We start from the raw sequence: 19716 nt of genomic DNA on the forward strand, positions 1-19716 counted from the left end.
TTCTGGTCCCTCAGTTGTGTGACTCTGCAAAAATCACTGAGTCTCTCTGGATGTCAGTTTCTTAAGATCTACCCCCTCTACCTTACAAGTTGTTCTAAGGATCAAAATGAGACAACATACGTAAAAGGATTCTGTAAATATAACACATCACTGATATCCATTTATTCATCTGACAAATATTCACTGAGCATCTGCAATATTCTAGACGCTAAGGTTTCAGAGGAGAACAAGACTGGCAAGGTTCCTGCTCTCATGAAACTTGCATTCTTGTAGCTGGGAGACAGATAATAAACAGATAAATGGACAAGAATTTCCAACAGTGACAAATGCTCTAAAAAAACACAAAACAGGGTGATGTAAAAAAGAGTGGAAAGGGAACTACTTTAGATAGAATAGTCATAGAAGGCCTGGCTGAAGTGACATAGCTCAGACTTCAAAGGAGTATTCAGCCAAGTGAAGAAGAGGGGAAACAGGTGCTGCGGCATAATGAACAAGACAAGTTTGGCACTGGAAAAATGAGGTAAGCCTGGAACACAATGAGTGAGGAAAACTGTTAGCAGATGAGGTTGAAAAGGTGGACAGGGGCCAAATCCAGGATGGTCTTGGACTGTTAAAAGGATATTATCAGTACCAAAAATCTCTTCTTTTTATCAACATGGCCGAATAAACTGAGCCACTTATGCAAATATCTAGTGTACCCATTATCAAAAGTAGGACATTTCCAACTTTCTAACTGAGCAATGCTATCGCCAAAAAACAAGTGGAAGGAGCCTATGCAATGGCCCTAGACATAAAATTCTTAAGAACTACATACAAAGGTATCATTTGTTATGATGTTTGGTAAGTCAAACAGTCAAAAATCTCGACAGGGGACTTCCCTGGTGGCACAGTGGTTAAGAATCCACCTGCCAATGCAGGGGACACGGGTCCAAGCCCTGGTCCGGGAAGATCCCAAATGCCGCAGAGCAACTAAGCCCGTGCGCCACAACTACTGAGCCTGCGCTCTACAGCCCACGAGCCACAACTACTGAGCTCGTATGCCACAACTACTGAAGCCCACGTGCCTAGAGCCCGTGCTCTGCAAACAAAGAGAAGCTACCGGGATGAGAAGCCCACACACCGCAACAAAGAGTAGCCCCTGCTCACTGCAACTAGAGAAAGCCGGTGCGCAGCAACGAACACCCAACACAGCCAAAAATAAAATTAATTAATTATTTTTTCAAAACCTCAATAGTAATAGAAGTGACAAAATTACAGAATGATTTTTTTAAAAAACACACAAGTTTTTAACAGAAAAAATATCATTTCACTCAGCAAATATTTATCAAGCACCTACTTTGTGCCAGGCATGCTCTAAGCACTAGAGATACAACAATGAACAAATCAATGAAGATTTAAGCAATAACTGAGCAGAAGATTTAACTGTAGAATTATCATAACACCAAAACTGAACTTCAACTTTTTTTTTATTCTTTTTTTTTTTTGCAGTACGCGGGCCTCTCACTGTTGTGACCTCTCCCGTTGCGGAGCACAGGCTCCAGACGTGCAGGCTCAGAGGCCATGGCTCACAGGTGCAGCCGCTCCACGGCATGTGGGATCTTCCCAGACCAGGGCATGAACCCGTGTCCCCTGCATCGGCAGGCGGACTCTCAACCACTGCGCCACCAGGGAAGCCCCAACTTATTTTATGTCTCAGCATTTTCTAAAATAGGAGTTATAGGCTTAGTCATATGTACCTGTCAAAAAGCCAACTTACCAAAGAATTCTTAATCACTTCGCTCCTATAAAATTCTGGAAAAGAAGAAAAAGAACAATAAGTGACATGGAAGAAAATAAGCTCACTAACTCTTAATCCAACAAATTTTTTAACATATGCTCTAGTAAAAACACTTAAAACATTTTCAAGGGATCTATTCTCTACATATATTTATCTGCAAAAATTTAAATTAAAATAGAAATAATGATTAAATAAAAGTTTTTTTAAACTGAAGGATAGTTGATTTACAATGTTGTGTTAGTTTCCAGTATATAGCGAAGTGATTCAGTTGTACATATATATACATATATGTATATGTATATAAAAGAATTTTCATATTCTTTTCCCATTATGGTTTATTACAGGATATTGAATATAGTTCCCTGTGCTTCACACAGTAGGACCTTCTTGTTTTAAATTAAATGTTTTAAAGGGAAAAAAACATTAGTAAAGAAAGGTCAAAATCTGTTAAGATTTAATTTAGTGATTTTTCCCTTACTAGTTCCTTTTACCCCAGATTCTAAGGTAAGCCCTTAAAAACTCAGAGTTCATTCTCCCTTACCAACTGCCATTGTCTACAGCCAATTCTATACTCTCTGTTTTTCTCAAACATCTCCAATAATTATCCATTGTAATACTGTGGAAACAACACTCATCTAGCAACCAGGGAACCTAAGTTCTAGTTCTACTTGTCATTAACATTCTGCTTCTCATTTCCTTGAGCCCATTTCTTCATTAGACAATTCTGAAAATCAGACTAATAATCAAGGTCCTCTAAGCACTAAACTTTCATGATTCTACAAACCTTCATTAACGTTGTAAATGTTATAAAACCTGAAGATACAATCAAAAGAGAGACTGTATCAGAGGTTCAGACAGACATTCTTTTTTTTTTTTTTTACATCTTTATTGGAGTATAATTGCTTTACAATGGTGTGCTACTTTCTGCTGTATAACAAAGTGAATCAGTTATACATATACGTATGTTCCCGTATCTCTTCCCTCTTGCATCTCCCTCCCTCCCTATCCCACCTCTCTAGGTGGTCACAAAGCACCGAGCTGATCTCCCTGTGCTATGTGGCTGCTTCCCACTAGCTATCTATTTTACGTTTGGTAGTGTATATATGTCCATGTCATTCTCTCGCTTTGTCACAGCTTACCCTTCCCACTCCCCATATCCTCAAGTCCATTCTCTAGTAGGTCTGTGTCTTTATTCCTGTTTTACCCCTAGGTTCTTCATGACATTTTTTTTTAATTCCATATATATGTGTTAGCATACGGTATTTGTCTTTCTCTTTCTGACTTACTTCACTCTGTATGACAGACTCTAGGTCTATCCACCTCACTACAAATAACTCAATTTTGTTTCTTTTTATGGCTGAGTAATAGTCCATTGTATATATGTGCCACATCTTCTTTATCCATTCATCCAATGATGGACACTTAGGTTGTTTCCATCTCCTGGCTATTGTAAATAGAGCTGCAATGAATATTTTGGTACATGACTCTTTTTGAATTTTGGTTTTCTCAGGGTATATGCCCAGTAGTGGGATTGCTGGGTCATATGGTAGTTCTATTTGTAGTTTTTTAAGGAACCTCCATAGTGGCTGTACCAATTCACATTCCCACCAGCAGTGCAAGAGTGTTCCCTTTTCTCCACACCCTCTCCAGCATTTATTGTTTCTAGATTTTTTGATGATGGCCATTCTGACTGGTGTGAGATGATATCTCATTGTAGTTTTGATTTCCATTTCTCTAATGATTAATGATGTTGAGCATTCTTTCATGTGTTTGTTGGCAATCTGTATATCTTCTTTGGAGAAATGTCTATTTAGGTCTTCTGCCCATGTTTGGATTGGGCTGTTTGTTGTTTTGTTATTGAGCTGCATGAGCTGCTTATAAATTTTGGAGATTAATCCTTTGTCAGTTGCTTCATTTTCAAATATTTTCTCCCATTCTGAGGGTGGTCTTTTGGTCTTGTTTATGGTGTCCTTTGCTGTGCAAAAGCTTTTAAGTTTCATTAGGTCCCATTTGTTTATTTTTGTTTTTATTTCCATTTCTCTGGGAGGTGGGTCAAAAAGGATCTTGCTGTGATTTATGTCATAGAGTGTTCTGCCTATGTTTTCCTCTAAGAGTTTGATAGTTTCTGGCCTTACATTTAGGTCTTTAATCCATTTTGAGTTTATTTTTGTGTACAGTGTTAGGGAGTGATCTAATCGCATACTTTTACATGTACCTGTCCAGTTTTCCAAGCACCACTTATTGAAGAGGCTGTCCTTTCTCCACTGTACATTCCTGCCTCCTTTATCAAAGATAAGGTGACCATATGTGCATGGGTTTATCTCTGGGCTTTCTATCCTGTTCCATTGCCATGTTCTTGGTTTGGAAGAATCAACATTGTGAAAATGACTCTACTACCCAAAGCAATCTACAGATTCAATGCAATCCCTATCAAACTACCACTGGCATTTTTCACAGAATTAGAACAAAAAATTTCACAATTTGTATGGAAACACAAAAGACCCTGAAGAGCCAAAGCAATCTTGAGAACGAAAAATGGAGCTGAGGAATCAGGCTCCCTGACTTCAGACTATACTACAAAGCTACAGTAATCATGACAGTGTGGTACTGGCACAAAAACAGAGAGACATTCTTAACAACCCTCCAACATTCCCTCTGCTGACCCTGCCGAAGTCACTTCCGTGGTGCTCTGTCAATGCAGAGCCTACAAGGACCCTGTATCCTTATGTTGCTATAGGGAAATATTTTCCAAGGGTGATGCACATACCACTGATATATGAGACCATTTTAGGTGATACATGAACAAACTTCATTTTTTTCTAACATATTGAAATGTATGTCTCATCTATCCAACCCCTAATTGTAAGCTCCATAAGGGCAGTAACATTTGTTTTTGTGTAACTGCTGTCTCCTCAGCATGTAAAACTATTCCTGGCACAGGGTAGGCACTCAATACATTTTTTCTTGGATCAACAACTTCATAGATTATGCTTAGACATGAGTTTAGACATAATGAACTTTAAAAAATATGTTAAGTATATAGCATTATAGATGAAACTCGAAGACAGTGAAACTTGTTGAAGTACTCCACAGGACTGAAGTTTGGGAACCATCAAGCAGTAAAGGAAAAGTGGACCTGGATATAAAATTCTTATGGGCAATCTCTCTTGGTTAAAATGTTTCTTTCCAAAACATACCATCTACATTACTTTATGCTTATCTTCCCTTAAAAAATTAATAATAATAAGGATAATCATTCTATTTTGTGGTGAGATAGTCACAATGAGTGAAAAAAAAACAGGTTCTATGAGAGAATTTACAACAGGATCCAAAGTTTTACAATTATGTTTACAATATTTATTTTAGGTGATAGGGTTGGGCTGCTTACTTTTATTTTTTGCTTGGCAGTTTGCTAATTTTTCTATTTTGAACAATTATTTTAATTAAGAGAAGGGATAATTCTAACTGTTTTTAAAAGGAAACTTCTATTGATGAACATTTAAGTTACTGCTAATTTTTGGATATTTCAAGTAATATTATAAATAATCTTTTAAAGATATATACCCTAAGACACTTGAATCTATAAGATAAACTTTTAGAAGTAAAATTGCAAGATAAAAGGAAAAATACAGTTTGAATTTGATAGATATTGCCAAATTGTTCTCTAAAAATGTTGTACCACTTTACAATCCCACTTAACACTAGCCAACCCTAAGTATTATTCTTTTCAATTTTTCCCAAATGGTTAACCAATGCCAATCATAAATTGACTACATAAATGTACATATGTATGTATGTGTATATATGTTTTTTTAAATATGCATACATATACTCTAATTTATATGTACCAAATATGTTATTAGGAAAAAAAAAGACTTTGTGCTAAAAATGTGTTGTTTGTTATTACAAGGTACTTTCACTTAATACATTTTTGTATTTAATACACTTTTGTATTGTCTGAATTTGCTGCAAGTAGGTAACACTTTTAAAATCAGTGAAAAAAATTAAGATATTCCTCTTTCCTTGTGAGAGAGAATTCCTCAGCTTAATCTATAAAGTGTCTAAATTAAACAGTCCCCAAAATATGTATCTCCAGCTCTAAGAAGATGAACAGCATCATTATTTCTTCCAAAACTTTGCTGATTAACTGTATATATAAATGAAACTAAACAATTTGCCTTCTCCATTAGATCCTCAAAATGGACTTGCTAATTTAAATAGAGAGAGGAGCCATACAGTTTGGAAAGGAATCACTGAGTCTGAGGTAATTTCTAAAGTGTTAAATGTGGGCCTACACTGTCTATCACTCTGTTACACATACATTATTGTCTATGAAATTAGCAGCATGGCACACAACAGAATAGCAAATTTAGGAAAATTTAGAGTAAAAAAATAGTTCGGTCCCCCAGTGCACTATGTGTAAGCTTGACCCTGGACAAGTCAATTAACTTTTCTGGGCCATAGTTTCTTCACCTTTCAAAGGAGAATGCCACCTAGAAAATAACAGGGCTGTTATGAGGCTCAAATGAAATAGTGAATGCTTTATAAGCTATAATTTTTATTAATACAATTCTATGAATTTTTATTAATTCGACTTGAGCAAAACTATTAGACATGTAAATTTTCAAAAAGATATCATCCAAGACTAGCTCTACATGAAAGGGTCTACTAGATACAAATGCTTCTCTATCCATGCTAAGACCTAAACAAACAAAGCAAGGAGAGATTGCAGAACACGGTTCCAATGGCATGTTTTGGCTGTTATACAGCATTCCATTTATTCAACAAATGCTTTTTTAGTATCTCAACTCACTCATAATAGAAGAAATACAAACTTTAACTCTACTATGAAACTATTTTTCACCTATCAGATTGGCAAAATTTCAGAAGTCTGACTGCACAGTCTGTTGGTCAGGCTGTGGGAAAAAGGGTACCTGTACCTAGCAAGTGGGAATGTCAACAACAGCAGTTTTACAATATCTACCAGAACTCTAAGTACACATTCTCTTTGTACTTCCACTCTTTGGAATTTACCCTATAGCCATACTAGCACTCATACAAAATAATGTATACCAATGAAATTGCTCACTGCAGTACTGTGTGTATAGCAAAAGCCTGGAACAACCTAAATGTCTACCAATAGGAGCCAGTTAAATAAATTATGGTACATCTGTTCAATGCAAAACTAAAAAGAAACAAAAGAAAATTAGAGAAGCTCTCTACGAAATAATACGGAAAAATATCTAAATTATATTAAGTAAAAAATACAAGGCACAGGGCTTCCCTGGTGGCGCAGTGGTTGAGAGTCCACCTGCTAATGCAGGGGACACGGGTTCGTGCCCCCGTCCGGGAAGATCCCACATGCCGCGGAGCGGCTGGGCCCGAGAGCCATGGCCGCTGAGCCTGTACGTCCACAGCCTGTGCTCCGCAACGGGAGAGGCCACAACAGTGAGAGGTCCACGTACTGCAAAAAAATAAAATAATACAAGGCACAAATACATATATATATATATATATATATATATATATATATATATATATATAAAATTTGGTACTATTTTTACTTGCATTTGCATAAGGAATCTCAGTAAAGATAAACAACGGTGGGGTGAAAAACTAGGGAGATGGGACAGGTGAAAGGAAGATTTTAATATAAACCTTCATATATATTTTGAACCATGGATGGCATTAGCTAGTCAAAAAGTTAAATGAAAATATTTGGGGGCTTACTTTGTGCCAAGCATTGTTCCAAGTACTGGAAATAGTGCAGTGAACAAAACTGACCTAAAAATTTCTGCCCATATGGAGCTTACATTCTAGTGAAGAGGACACGCATTAGCCAAATAATTAAACATACAGTTATGCCAGACAATCTGGAGTATTGTGGAGAAAAATAAAGCACAAAAGACAGAGAGGAGAATAGTCACAATTTTAAAAAGGGGTTAGTCAGTGATCAAGGAGAGTTTCTCTGAGAAAACATTTGGATTAAAGACCTGAAAGAAGGCAGAGGAGTTGTCATGTGGCTATCAGGAGGAAAGAGTGCCCAGGCCAAAGAAACAGCCAGTGCAGAGGCCTTTAAACTGAAGTCAACTTGATGAATTCAAGAAACAGCAACAAGGGCAATTGGGTGGGAACAGAGACAGCTAGAAGAGTAGAAGGAGGTCTCAGACGGCCATATCATGAAAGGCCTAGGAAACCAAAAGAACTTTAGTTTTTACTCTGAATGAAATGAGAAGCCACTGCAGGGTTTTGAGAGGAGGAATAACATGACCTCACTTTGATTTTAATAGGATCTGGGTTGAGATCACACTAGAAAAAGTGAGTGGGCAGGCAGACCTGTTAGAAGTCTACTTCAACAAACTCAGGCAAGAGATGATAGTGGTTTGGAGGTAGTAAGAAGGGAAAAGATTATGGATACAATTTGGTAGTAAGAACCAAAAGCATTTGCTGAAAGATGGAATGTGGAATAAAAAAGAGAACAATCCAGGATGATTCTGGGTTTTTGGCCAAGGAAACAGAAGGACAGAGTTGTCATTTTCTGATAAAAGGACGAATACAGGAGGTAGATCAGAGCTGGAACATCAGAATCTCAGTACTGAATATATCAAGTTTAAGGTATCTACCAGACTCCAAATGGAGATGTAGAGTAGGCAATTGAATACAGGAGCATGAGTTCAGGGGGGAGGCTGAAGCTAAAGATACACATTTGTGAGTTGTTAGGGTGAAAAGTGATATTTAAAACTATGAGACATTCATGAGATCACCAAATTGGATTATATAGAGGTTGTCTTCTAATGTATTCAAAATAACTGGTTGGTATTCCAGGAAAGGACAGGCGCTCACATTTCATGGGTGAGAAAATAACTGTGGCTGAAGAACAAACTTGATTTTACACAACTTCCAAGTTTAAGAGGGAACCAGGACTAGAACACAGCTCCTCATCCATTAACACAAGGCTTTGTTCTCTGGGAATGTAATAAATGGTGTTCGATTTGAACTACCTGAAAAATAGACCATCTCCTAAGAGCATTAAAAAAATGTCAAAAATCAAAAAAACTCACACGTAACTTCTTATGCTCTCCTGTGAATTCAGCTGAAATAAAAGAATAACTTAGAAATCAGCATTTCAGATATTCTTCTAATTAAAAAAAAAAACCTTCTTTTGAAACTGAGAAATGATGGCACTAGACAGGTGGTACAGGTGGCTTTGTAAGAAAAGCCCAGAGGCCTTCCATCGTGGTCATCCTACACCAAGGGCCACACAATGAGCATGCAATGAATATTCATGTTTATCATCACAGGTCCAAGAACATAAGGTGGTATTAATTAGTTTACTAAGTAAAGAGCTTCCTGGCTCCTCCTATGGTAGTTAAAAGTCATAGAGCATAACATGTGGGCCCAAAAAGAAGACATAATAGACTTCATTCAACCATGACATTTTGGAGTAGTAAGAAGTCTCAGAACTCATCAGTCCTCTCATTTTAGAGATAAATTAGCTAACGGCACGCAAGAGGAACTAAATGCCCTAGCCAAAGGGCTTGCCGGTTAGTGACAGACTCAATACCACTACTAGACACGGGACTTCCCTGTGGTCTGAAACCAACTATTCCCTGTGTTAACAACCATTTTATTGAAATAACTTCAAGAAACAGTCCTTAATAACTTCTAAGCTCAAGAAATAAACAGAGCTAGAGAAGAAGACAAAAAGAAAAAAACAGGAACAAAAAAAAATCACTTTGCTTTCATCGTATCTCTTAGACAAGTTTTTTTCCCTTTTTTTATATTTTTATTTATTTATTTTGGCTGCACAGGGTCTTAGTTGTGGCATGCGGGATCTTTGTTGGGGCATGCGGACTTCTTAATTGCAGCATGCATGCAGGATCTAGTTCCCCAACCAGGGATCAAACCCGGGCCCCCTGCATTGGGAGAATGGAGTCTCACCCACTGGACCACCAGGGAAGTCCCCTCTTAGACAAGTTTTCAACATCATGGTCATCAACCAGTCCCATGACTACTCTTTTTGGAAACTACGATTATGCTTGTTAACATTACAATTGCAATAATAATTGCTATCATTTACCAAATACCTTAAATGCACCAAGTTCAATATTAGTAACTATTATCAGAGATAACAATGGAGCAAGGACACAGAAGTTCTAACCAAGATAATAACCAAGAACTAATTATACAGAAACCTATCAAAAATGTGAAGTACTCTGGCACTGTCATGTATTACTAGTGATAAAACCAATTAGTGAGCAGCAGACCAAACGCATTAAGATCTGCAAAAATGCTTACACCCTTCGGACAAATAGTGACCAAACTTTCATTTTTCTTCTGGACACATAGGAAGACAACATTTCTCAGTCCCCTGTTCATCTAAAAAGGATGATGCAACTGATATACAGCTAATGGAATGTCGTGGAATTCATGTGGACCATTTCCATTAAAAAAATCTCCCTCGGGCTTCCCTGGTGGCACAGTGGTTGAGAGCCGGCCTGCCGATGCAGGGGACACAGGTTCGTGCCCCGGTCTGGGAAGATCCCACGTGCCATGGAGCAGCTGGGCCCGTGAGCCATGGCCGCTAAGCCTGCGTGTCCGGAGCCTGTGCTCCACAACGGGAGAGGCCACAACAGTGAGAGGCCCGCGTACCGCAAAAAAAAAAAAAAAAAAAATCTCCCTCAAATAATTCCTTGCTCTTGCCATACCAGAAGCATCATTCCAAAATAGAAGGAGCCTGGATACCTGAGTCACCACTTAGAAGACAGCTGCCAAGCCAATATCTGATAAAGAACACCTACATTAAAACAGATAGCTAGTGGGAAGCAGCCGTGTAGCACAGGACATCAGCTCTGTGCTTTGTGACCGACCACCTAGAGGGGTGGGATAGGGAGGGTGGGAGGGAGATGCAAGAGGGAAGAGATATGGGGATATATGTATACACATAGCTGATTCGCTTTGTTATACAGCAGAAACTAACAAAACATTGTAAAGCAATTATACTCCAATAAAAATGTTAAAAAATAAATTAGATAATAAATTAGATAATATGTTTAAATGCTAATAAATAAATAAATAAATAAATGTCTGCTTCTGCAAACCACATTATGCCTTCCAGTGAAAACTGAAAAGCAAATAAATTAAAGAATTGATTATACTTGTGAAAAGCCTGCTTTCTAGCTATCGTTTGCTGCTCAAGAACTGGGAGACTTTAGATTTAAGTCTAAATTTCCTTACTTCTTAATAAATACTTATAATTATTATTGGAAAAAAGAACACGTACATTGAACTTAGTGTTTAAGAAATTTATTCTGTCAAGTCACTGAGTGACTTGTGGTATTTGATATAGTAGCTAGTGTTACTCGTTCAGATTAATACTATTGTTTTAAAAATATGCAGTGGTTAGAATCAAAAGTTAAGAATGAAATAAAACTATGTAAAAATGGCGGAATTTAGAGTCCTTTTTTTTTACACTTCGAAATTACTTTAATGCCATTTGTATATGAAGGGGGGTTCTACTCTATATAATGTCTGATTAAATTTTTAAATTAGCATATACTGGTATTGAAATTAAAAAAAGAAAAAGGTTGTTAAACAACTACTGCTTTAATAACAATTTTTAAAAGTAATTAAAACCAAAAACATAAAATGTCATTTGAATTTTTCATCTTTGCCACAGGATAGAATTCAAATAAGTCCTTAGTACCTCTTTTTAAAATAACGCCACCTGGGACTTCCCTGGCGATCCAGTGGTTAAGACTCCGTGCTTCTAATGCAGGGGGCACGGGTTCGATCCCTGATTGGGGAATTAAGATCCCACATGCCGTGCAGCGCGGCCAAAAAAAAAAAGAAAAAAAATTAAAATAATGCCACCTTTTATTAATATAAATATACCTTTACTCACATGTTACCAAGTGTTATCACCTTATCTCAGTTGATCCTCATAAAAATCTGTCTTGCCTGACTTCTTAAGACCTCATTATCTCCACTTCACAAATGGGAAAAGTGAGGCTAAAAAAGCCATGATCTCTGTCCAGAAAACACATAGCTAGCATATAGCTATTTTAGTGTATAGTATACAGCTAGTATACACTTATATACTAGCTGAAACAGCTAGCACTAGTATCAATGTAGTTTCAATCCTAATCCAATATTCCTGTCCTTATACCATGCTTCCTCTCTTACAGCATCCAACACAGGTCAACTGATTATATCAAAGTGCCTTTCATCCAATATGTATTCAAAAGATGCTCGTGATTTTGACTAAAATATCTGATGTACTCTTAGAATTATCACTTATGGAAGAATCCACATTTCAATGTGGAACTGAATTCAAAGAAACCATGCCATTCTTCTAAAAATGACCCCATATACACAAAGTAGTACAGATATGAGAAGATATGAACTAGGTCCAAATTTTACCATAATACTAAAGGAATCAATTATATTTTAAAGAAAAGCAAATTAGTGCTGGATACTGGACTCAAATAATCTATTTTATTTTTTTTTTTTTAAGATTTTTTTGATGTGGACCATTTACAAAGTCTTTATTGAATTTGGTACAATATTGTTTCCATTTTATGTTTTGGTTTTTTGGCCGCGAAGCATGTGGGATCTTAGCTCCCCCACCAGCGATCAAACCCACACCCCCTGCATTGGAAGGCAAAGTCTTAACTACTGGACAGCCAGGGAAGTCCCTCAAATAACCTTTTTTTAATAAATTTAAAAAAAATTTTTTAAGTTTTAGTTATTTTATTTATTTTTTGGTTGAGCAAGGTCTTAGTTGTGGCTTGCCAGCTCCTTGGTTGTGGCATGCGAACTCTTAGTTGTGGCATGCACGTGGGATCTAGTTCCCTGATCAGGGATCAAACCCGGGCCCCCTGCATTGGGAACACGGAGTCTTATCCACTGCGCCACCAGGGAAGTCCCATCAAACAGCCTATTTTAAATGACAGCTACTGGAATACAGATATTAAACGTCAACGTTCATAAAGGAATGATAAATTTATCAATGTAAGTCTCAGTTATCTGAAAGAACTATCCAAAAGACATGTTTCTTCAATATGTATAACAACTGCTCATGAAATATTTTCAGACAGCATGACAACTTAGCTTTCTAATAAGCAATACTAGCAAGAGGCACTGAGAATCATTTGTGTTACAAAAGAATAAAAATGAGATGCAACGATCTGTGGGTGGCAAGTCCAGATTCCCTTACCTTTATATACCTTTTCAGTGTTACACAAGTGAAGTGTGAAGTAGGTATCTAGGAGTTGATGGCCATTCCTATTAACAATGTTCCGGGCAGCGATGTTCCGAAGATGTCTAAGACGTCGCTGAAAAATAATCACAGAAAAAGAGGAGTATTCAGCTTTTTCCTCCTATAAACCTTTCTGAAAGTTACAATTCAAACATAAAATATAGTAAGTTGTCCCAGTCGTTTATTTGTTGAGCCAGCAACCTTAACCCAGTCTCTTATTTATGCCTCAGCATCTCTTCTGTCAAATAGGAACTATTCCTGCCCTATATCATTTACAAGGTTGTTGGGAGCATGAAATAACAGATACGAAACATTCTTGAAAAGCATAAATGTTATATCAATGCTATATACCTGTAGAATAGCGTTAGTGTTTCCTGGAACATAAACTAAGTATAATAGTAATTTGCTTTTTTCCCTTCGGAAGGATGCTTGTAGACATGCAAAGTCCACCTCATACCAATAGAAAATCAGCCATTATTACACACTTACACCTCTGTTGCTAGCTCAGTCTGACGCCAGATCATCTATTACAACCAGGAAAAGAAGCCAAAGCCAAAAAATAAAAGCAATAACTCACTGTTCACTCCATCCAGCCAGTAACCCAACTGTTGCCAGCTTAAATTCTCACTTGACCAGCAGTTAACCGGCCCCTATTTCCTAATCAGGCCTCCTTCCCAACAATTTCTCTAACTAGGATGCATGAATTACTTGGAGTCACAAGTGTTGGAAAGGCAAAGCTCCATAAGCAACAGTAGAAATCAACAAAAATATAAGATAACTTAAGGCATAGCCAAATCATCTCATATCAAAAAGAGAAAAAGTTGGCAATGCTGGAGTCTAAGCACAACAGATTCATTCTCAAAAGCTAGTTCCCTGTGTCAGATCATTATTTTCAGAGACTTAAAAATAGAAACCATGGGCTCAGTTTTAAATATGCTTAAAGTTCTCCCTTCAGGCTGAAAGCCCACTTTGCTAAGTCCATCTTTAATTACATGTGCAGTCAGCCAGAAAAGTTCAGTTCTTCCCTTCCATGCACATACCAACCCAATCCTTTCTCCCAATCTAGAGATTAAGATTCTTTGACAGAGAACGTTATTGTCTAATAAATTTGGTTAATACTCAAAGTACGAAAAGCCCCAAATGTACTTACAAAAAGTTCCTAGGGCTTACTCTAAAAGACTTATATTTCTACAATCTGCCAAAGGTTTCCATTTCACACCCTGGATTACAGCAACTATTTCCTTCTACTATATATTTTTCATCAACCTTCTCAGTCAAGATTTTAAGTTGACAGGAACTATTAATTGCCTATACACAACAATCACATCTGTTCTGCCATAAGATTCCAAACTTGGTCCTCTATTCAAAAACCCGAAAACATTACCGAAAGCCTCCAGCATAAAGTACAAACTTCCCATTATTCCTTTCAAAGCCTTGTGCAATCCGACCTCTCCATAACCTATCCTTACTGCCCACTAGATCTTCCACATACCCAACCCCTTAGTCACACGTGACTGATTAAGGTTCCATGAAAAAGATCATGCATGCACGGTCCTAGCTCCATGCTTTTGCTAATGCTAGCCCCTTAATCTAGAATACTACTGTCTTTAAGGAAATCCATTTATGCTTCAAAGTTAAGGAGAGAAGATTCCTCCTTCCTTATTCTCTAACTGAACTGTTTCTTTTTAATGCAATTAAAAAAAACACTGGGAGGTTAAACCAGAAATGCAGAAAAATTATTACCTATGGGGGTGAGAACAGGTTGGAGGGAATAGAGATAAAAGCAAAACTTCCCTGATACTTGTTTATGTGGTTTTTTAACTTCTGTACCATAAGAATGATTTACATAATCAAAAAATAAAGTTAAATAAATAAGAAAAAGTTTAAATCAACTAAACCTAGTCCAAAATATAATAGCAATACCAAAAATTACCACCAGCCTTAGGCTATATCACCCACCTTTGCCCAAAATATTACCCTATGATCCAAGGAAATATTAAAGAAGTCAAGGTGACCTAAAGGATCCTCTCTGGTTCTCAGTTCCCCAGAACATCTACTTGACCAAAACAATGTATAATTATACCTAATATGAAATTATGGATAGTTCCAGATATTTGTCAATCTTCCCCAACTAGACTATAAGTTCTATAAAGGAGAGTCTTTATTTTATTTACTGTTGTATCTCCAGCATCTAGATGAGTACCTAGCAAATAGCAGGTACACAATAAATGGTTTTTGACTGAATTAATATATGTCCAGTGAATTAACCCAGTCAAGAAGGTCTTGGTATGACCTAGGCCTTGCAATGAACCTGAACCTAGTGGCTTCTGACACTCACCCACGAGATGGTGGGAGAATAGAGAGCACTTCAAACCTAAGAATGGACCTCAGAACTGAAAGGGGGCTCAAATCTTAGCAGTGCTTCTGGACTATAGCAAATCCTCAGCACTCATCTACCTTTAACTGCTCCAGGGTATACAATCTAGCGGTAGTTCGTGGCCTGGTGGCACCATCTAGCATAAATACACTGCTTTAGAACTTGTCTAAACAGAAATTAAATATCAGATTATCTCTTCAATGGCCCATCTGAGGATAGTTAAATTCAAATCTGTCTTATGCTCTAAACTGGCTCAATTATCTTAGAAAAGTAAAAATACTGAGTAATTAAAATTTACACAGACTTTGGAATTACTCTTTAAGATAACATTCCATGCAGCTTCTTCACCAGCCAATCTCCTTATACTTTCTCAAAGCTCTAAGCTTTCACAGTTATAAAAAGCTCTTTGTGTATCTTTCTACAGCAGTAGCTTGAGGCATCCAAGTTGTGCTCGAAAAACACCTATCTCCAAAACTAAAGCTGAATAGATTTTAATTTTTAAGTTGGAATTAACATGGCTTTAATGTCTTTGAAACACTGCCTATAAAACATTCTATATAAAGGTTAAAAACGTTCACTAACAAATAAAATTAAATCTTCTTACTCAGCTTTGATTTGGAGGATTGACAGATGTAGCTAGAGCACAACTCTATCTGCAATGTTGGCAGTGGGTAAAAGACCAGTAGGATCCTAAATTCCTTAACTTTTTTCTTTTACAAATCTCTCAAGTATAAATTCTAAAACAAGACTTAACTGCCATATGTTGTAGATCTGAAACATTTGCTTAAGTAAAAAAGTAAGCGTTACTCATTAGTATGATTGTAAACTGGTGCCTGTAAAGAATCTAAAATGGTTGGTTTTTCTTGTTAACAGTACTAATGCTCTTAGAAAATGGCTTTAAAACATAACAGTCGATTAAATGATTTTTTTGCTTTGTTTTTATTTATTTTGTTTTGTTTTGTCCTGCCCAGCACCTATTTAGTTTAAGAAACAAAAAACAAAACAAAAACAAACAAGCAAACAAACAAAAAACCCCTCAGCTATTCCTTTGTAGAACCACTCTCCTCTGCTATCAATTTATATAATACTTCCTGTAGAATTAACTCCACCTCCAACTCCAAGGAGGGTCACATGACTCAGATCAGGCCAATCAGCACATTCCATCCCCCTGCCCATAACACATGATTAGGATCCTAGAAAACCCAGAAATTAAATTGTTGAGAGGTTTATTTTCCCCCTACTGGCCCAGAACCTGGAAAGGACATGGGACTAGAGATGCTGGCAGTCATCTTTACACCACAGTGAAATGAAAACAGCAAGTAAGACAGCAGAGTCCAGAGATGTGGAGCAAGACAGAGGTAAGGGATTAAGAGATACAAACTACTATGCATAAAATAGACAAGCAACAAGGATATAGTGTTGAGCACAGGGAATTATAGCTATTATAGCTATTAATGGAGTGTAATCTGTAAAAATACTGAATCACTATGCTGTACACCTGAAATTAATATTGTAAATCAACTATACTTCAATTAAAAAAATAAAAGTAAAAAAGTCCTGGCAACAGAATTTGTCTCTGGATCAAACCATACCTAAAATGGGAACTACTGTATAATGACATATCCAGTCCCTATAAAACTATCAAAGATTACAACTAGAGAGAAGACTTACATTGTAACTGTTTATCAAGAATTTATCCTGGGGCTTCCCTGGTGGCGCAGTGGTTAAGAATCCGCCTGCCAATGCAGGGGACACGGGTTGGTATCCCTGATCCAGGAAGATCCCACATGCCGCAGAGCAACTAAGCCCGTGCGCCACAACTACTGAGCCTGCGCTCTAGAGTCCGTGAGCCACAACTATTGAGCCCACGCACTGCAACTACTGAAGCCCGAGCGCCTAGAGACCATGCTCCACAACAAGAGAAGCCACCGCAATGAGAAGCCCACGCACCACAACAAAGAGTAGCCCCCGCTCACCTCAACTAGAGAAAGCCCACGTGCAGCAAGGAAGACCCAATGCAGTCAAAAATAAAATATATTTTTTAAATTAATTAATTAATTAAAAAAAAGAATTTATCCCATTAACAGGTTAGTAGATGAAGAGAACATTCTAATTTAGAGGCAAGGTACAAAGAAATGTTTTATTTTGTTAAACATCTCCATATTTTAGAAAATGGTAATTTCTGGTGGGTCACTCCATTTTTGTTGATATAATTTTGAACCTTAACCTTGGCGATGGCAAGTCAAAACACACCCCAGAACTAAAAGAAAACCAAAGCAATTTTCAGTAGTAAGGTGCGCCATTGGTGTTCTATGTTCCTCCCAAATATTAGCACCTTTCCCTGGCTGGTATCTAAAACTTTCTGGTTTCTGAGGTATAATAATGACCAAAGAGAAATGTGGTGTCCTTGATCTTGTTCCTCGTCACTGCTGGAGAGTGACTCAGGGAGGCTGATGGCCAACAGAAGGAGGAAGAAATGGCTATCATGCACCCTCCTTCCCTGTACCCCTTGCTTAAAAAACAAGAGTAACTGTGTTTCTTAAATATAATGACTCCACAAATCCCCACCGTCACCAAACTAAGCTATAATCCCACGCAACTTTTATGACTCCCAAGACCATGGTGACGTATCTTCTAAACAAATTTTGAGTCTAATTTGCTTAGTCTACAAGAGCTATTACAAATCAATAATATAATCAATAACCTATAGTCCAATAGAAAAGGGGGCAAAGGATACAAAAAGGCAGCCACCAAAAAAGAAATGGAAATGGTCACTAACCATACGAAAAGATGTATAATCCCACTCATAAAGATATGCACACCAAAACAAATATTCCAGCTTGTGGAGACCGTAGTTTCCAAAGAATGGCCGCACCAATACATCGCATCCCACGTGCTCTCTTACAATGCGATGCTGCCACTCCTCCTTGACGAAGTGGCGTCTATGTTCCCTCTCCCTTAAATGAGGGAAGGCCTGTGACTATGGCAGAAATAATGCCACGTGACTTCTGAAGCTAAATCATAAAATTACCTGGTCCTCTCTACAGGATGCTCTTCCTCAGTATCCAGTCACCCCACTGTGAGGATGCCCAGCAGCCAAGTGGAAAAGACTTTGCAGGTGCTCTCCTCAGCCCCAGCTGAGAGATCCCAGCTATAACCAGACATGCAAGTGACCATTTCAGTACCCAGCCTTTCAGACGCCAGAAATGACATCAAGTAAAGCACAGACAAGTTGTTCCCACCAAGCCCGAACCAAAGTGCATATTCATGAGCAAAATAAATGATGATGTTTTAAGCCACTAAATTTTCTGTTACTCAGCAATAGAAAACAAAGAGATCTATCTGATTAACCAAACCATTTTAGTCTCTGTCAGGGTTGATGCTAGTAAGGAAAATAATGTTGGGGAAAATATAAAATGGTCCATTTTGGAAGGACAGTGACTTAGCAACAATTACCAAATTTTAAACTGCACACAATATTGGACCAAGAAATTCCACAAATCACAAAAATGTGTGCAAATATGGGCTATAAAAGCAAAAACTGAATAACCACTCAAACTGTGGTATATTCACACAACGGAAAATTGCATAACCCTTACAAAAACAAAGTGCTAACGTGAAACACAAACAAAAGAACAAGAAATTTTAAATGTCCACATAAATAAATACTACTATATACCCTGAATGATGTAGATCGTGGGTTGTTCTAAAAGGAACAGAAAGTAAATATTTCAAGATTTTCAGGGTGCATCCTGTCTCCGCAAATTCTTTGGGTTTTTGTTTGTCTGTAATCCTTTAACGATGTCAAAACCTTTCTTATTTCATCAGTTGTTATAAAAGACCAGTGACTGTTGGCCACAGTTTGCTGACCCCTAATGTAGATCTCACTGAGTTATGAGAAGTTTTAAAGTAGCATTTGATTTGGAAATGTAGTCAAACTTGTTCTGAATACCGTTCCCCTTTCCTATTTCCTGTTCATTTTTTTCTTCAGGTCAGGCATTTATTCTCAGCCTGGGGCCAGGCTAACTGGCATGGAAGAATCAAGGCCCAGGTTAAGTCAGACTAGTGTTACTTTGGTACACTTTTTTGAGGGACAACAAAAGCAAACCTGGGAGAAAATTAGTTTTCCACATTTCCATGGAAGGTAAAAATGTTGAATTACCAAATCAAGAATTTAAGCTTGATAAATTAGGTCAATCTTTTTAAAAAATATAAAAGCCCCTTCTATATTATAGCAGTCTCAACCACCTATTTTTTCTAATCTCTTGATCCCAGCTGAAAGACTCACTGTGAAAACTTTTG

At 37.4% G+C, this 19716-nt stretch overlaps 1 protein-coding gene across 1 annotated transcript in view; it reads right to left on the reverse strand.

Moving 5' to 3' along the window:
* UVRAG (UV radiation resistance associated) overlaps positions 1-19716 on the reverse strand; it is a 324547-nt gene that overhangs the window by 285828 nt on the left and 19003 nt on the right. Inside the window, exons 2-3 of the mRNA XM_065881900.1 lie at positions 12996-13113; positions 1757-1791 (exon numbers count right to left, since the gene is read on the reverse strand). Of these exons, the coding sequence (XP_065737972.1) occupies positions 1757-1791; positions 12996-13113 (153 nt within the window). The remainder of the gene's footprint in view (positions 1-1756; positions 1792-12995; positions 13114-19716) is intronic.

Source organism: Phocoena phocoena, chromosome 8 (assembly GCF_963924675.1).
Source record: "Phocoena phocoena chromosome 8, mPhoPho1.1, whole genome shotgun sequence".
NCBI classification, from domain to species: Eukaryota; Metazoa; Chordata; class Mammalia; order Artiodactyla; family Phocoenidae; genus Phocoena; species Phocoena phocoena.